The 206-nt window shown below is 58.3% G+C and overlaps 2 protein-coding genes across 8 annotated transcripts in view; one reads left to right on the top strand and one right to left on the bottom strand.

Moving 5' to 3' along the window:
- LOC119582015 (ecdysone-induced protein 74EF-like) overlaps positions 1–206 on the bottom strand; it is a gene marked incomplete at its 3' end in the record, with an annotated part of 261,423 nt that overhangs the window by 53,573 nt on the left and 207,644 nt on the right.
- Positions 1–206, top strand: part of LOC119582017 (U7 snRNA-associated Sm-like protein LSm11) — a gene marked incomplete in the record, with an annotated part of 26,887 nt that overhangs the window by 16,724 nt on the left and 9,957 nt on the right. Inside the window, 1 exon segment of the mRNA XM_037930218.1 lies at positions 9–147. Coding sequence (XP_037786146.1) covers positions 9–147 — 139 coding nt within the window.

Here is a 206-nt window from a genome sequence, read left to right as displayed (position 1 = left end):
CGTCGCAGGTGTACACGAGGAACCAGAGCGAGGTGCGCGGCGTGCTCACGGGGTTCGTGGTGGCCTTCGACAAGCACTGGAACCTGGCGCTGAGGGACGTGGACGAGGTCTTCCAGAAGAAGATCCGCTGCAAGAAGCACGCCCTTGGTATGTATGGAGTTGTCTGGTAGTTAGGAGCGAGGAGAGAGGAAATTCCGATGGGAATT

The sequence above is a fragment of the Penaeus monodon genome, chromosome 15, assembly GCF_015228065.2.
Source record: "Penaeus monodon isolate SGIC_2016 chromosome 15, NSTDA_Pmon_1, whole genome shotgun sequence".
Lineage (NCBI taxonomy): Eukaryota > Metazoa > Arthropoda > Malacostraca > Decapoda > Penaeidae > Penaeus > Penaeus monodon.
This window is presented reverse-complemented; position numbering and strand designations above follow the sequence as displayed.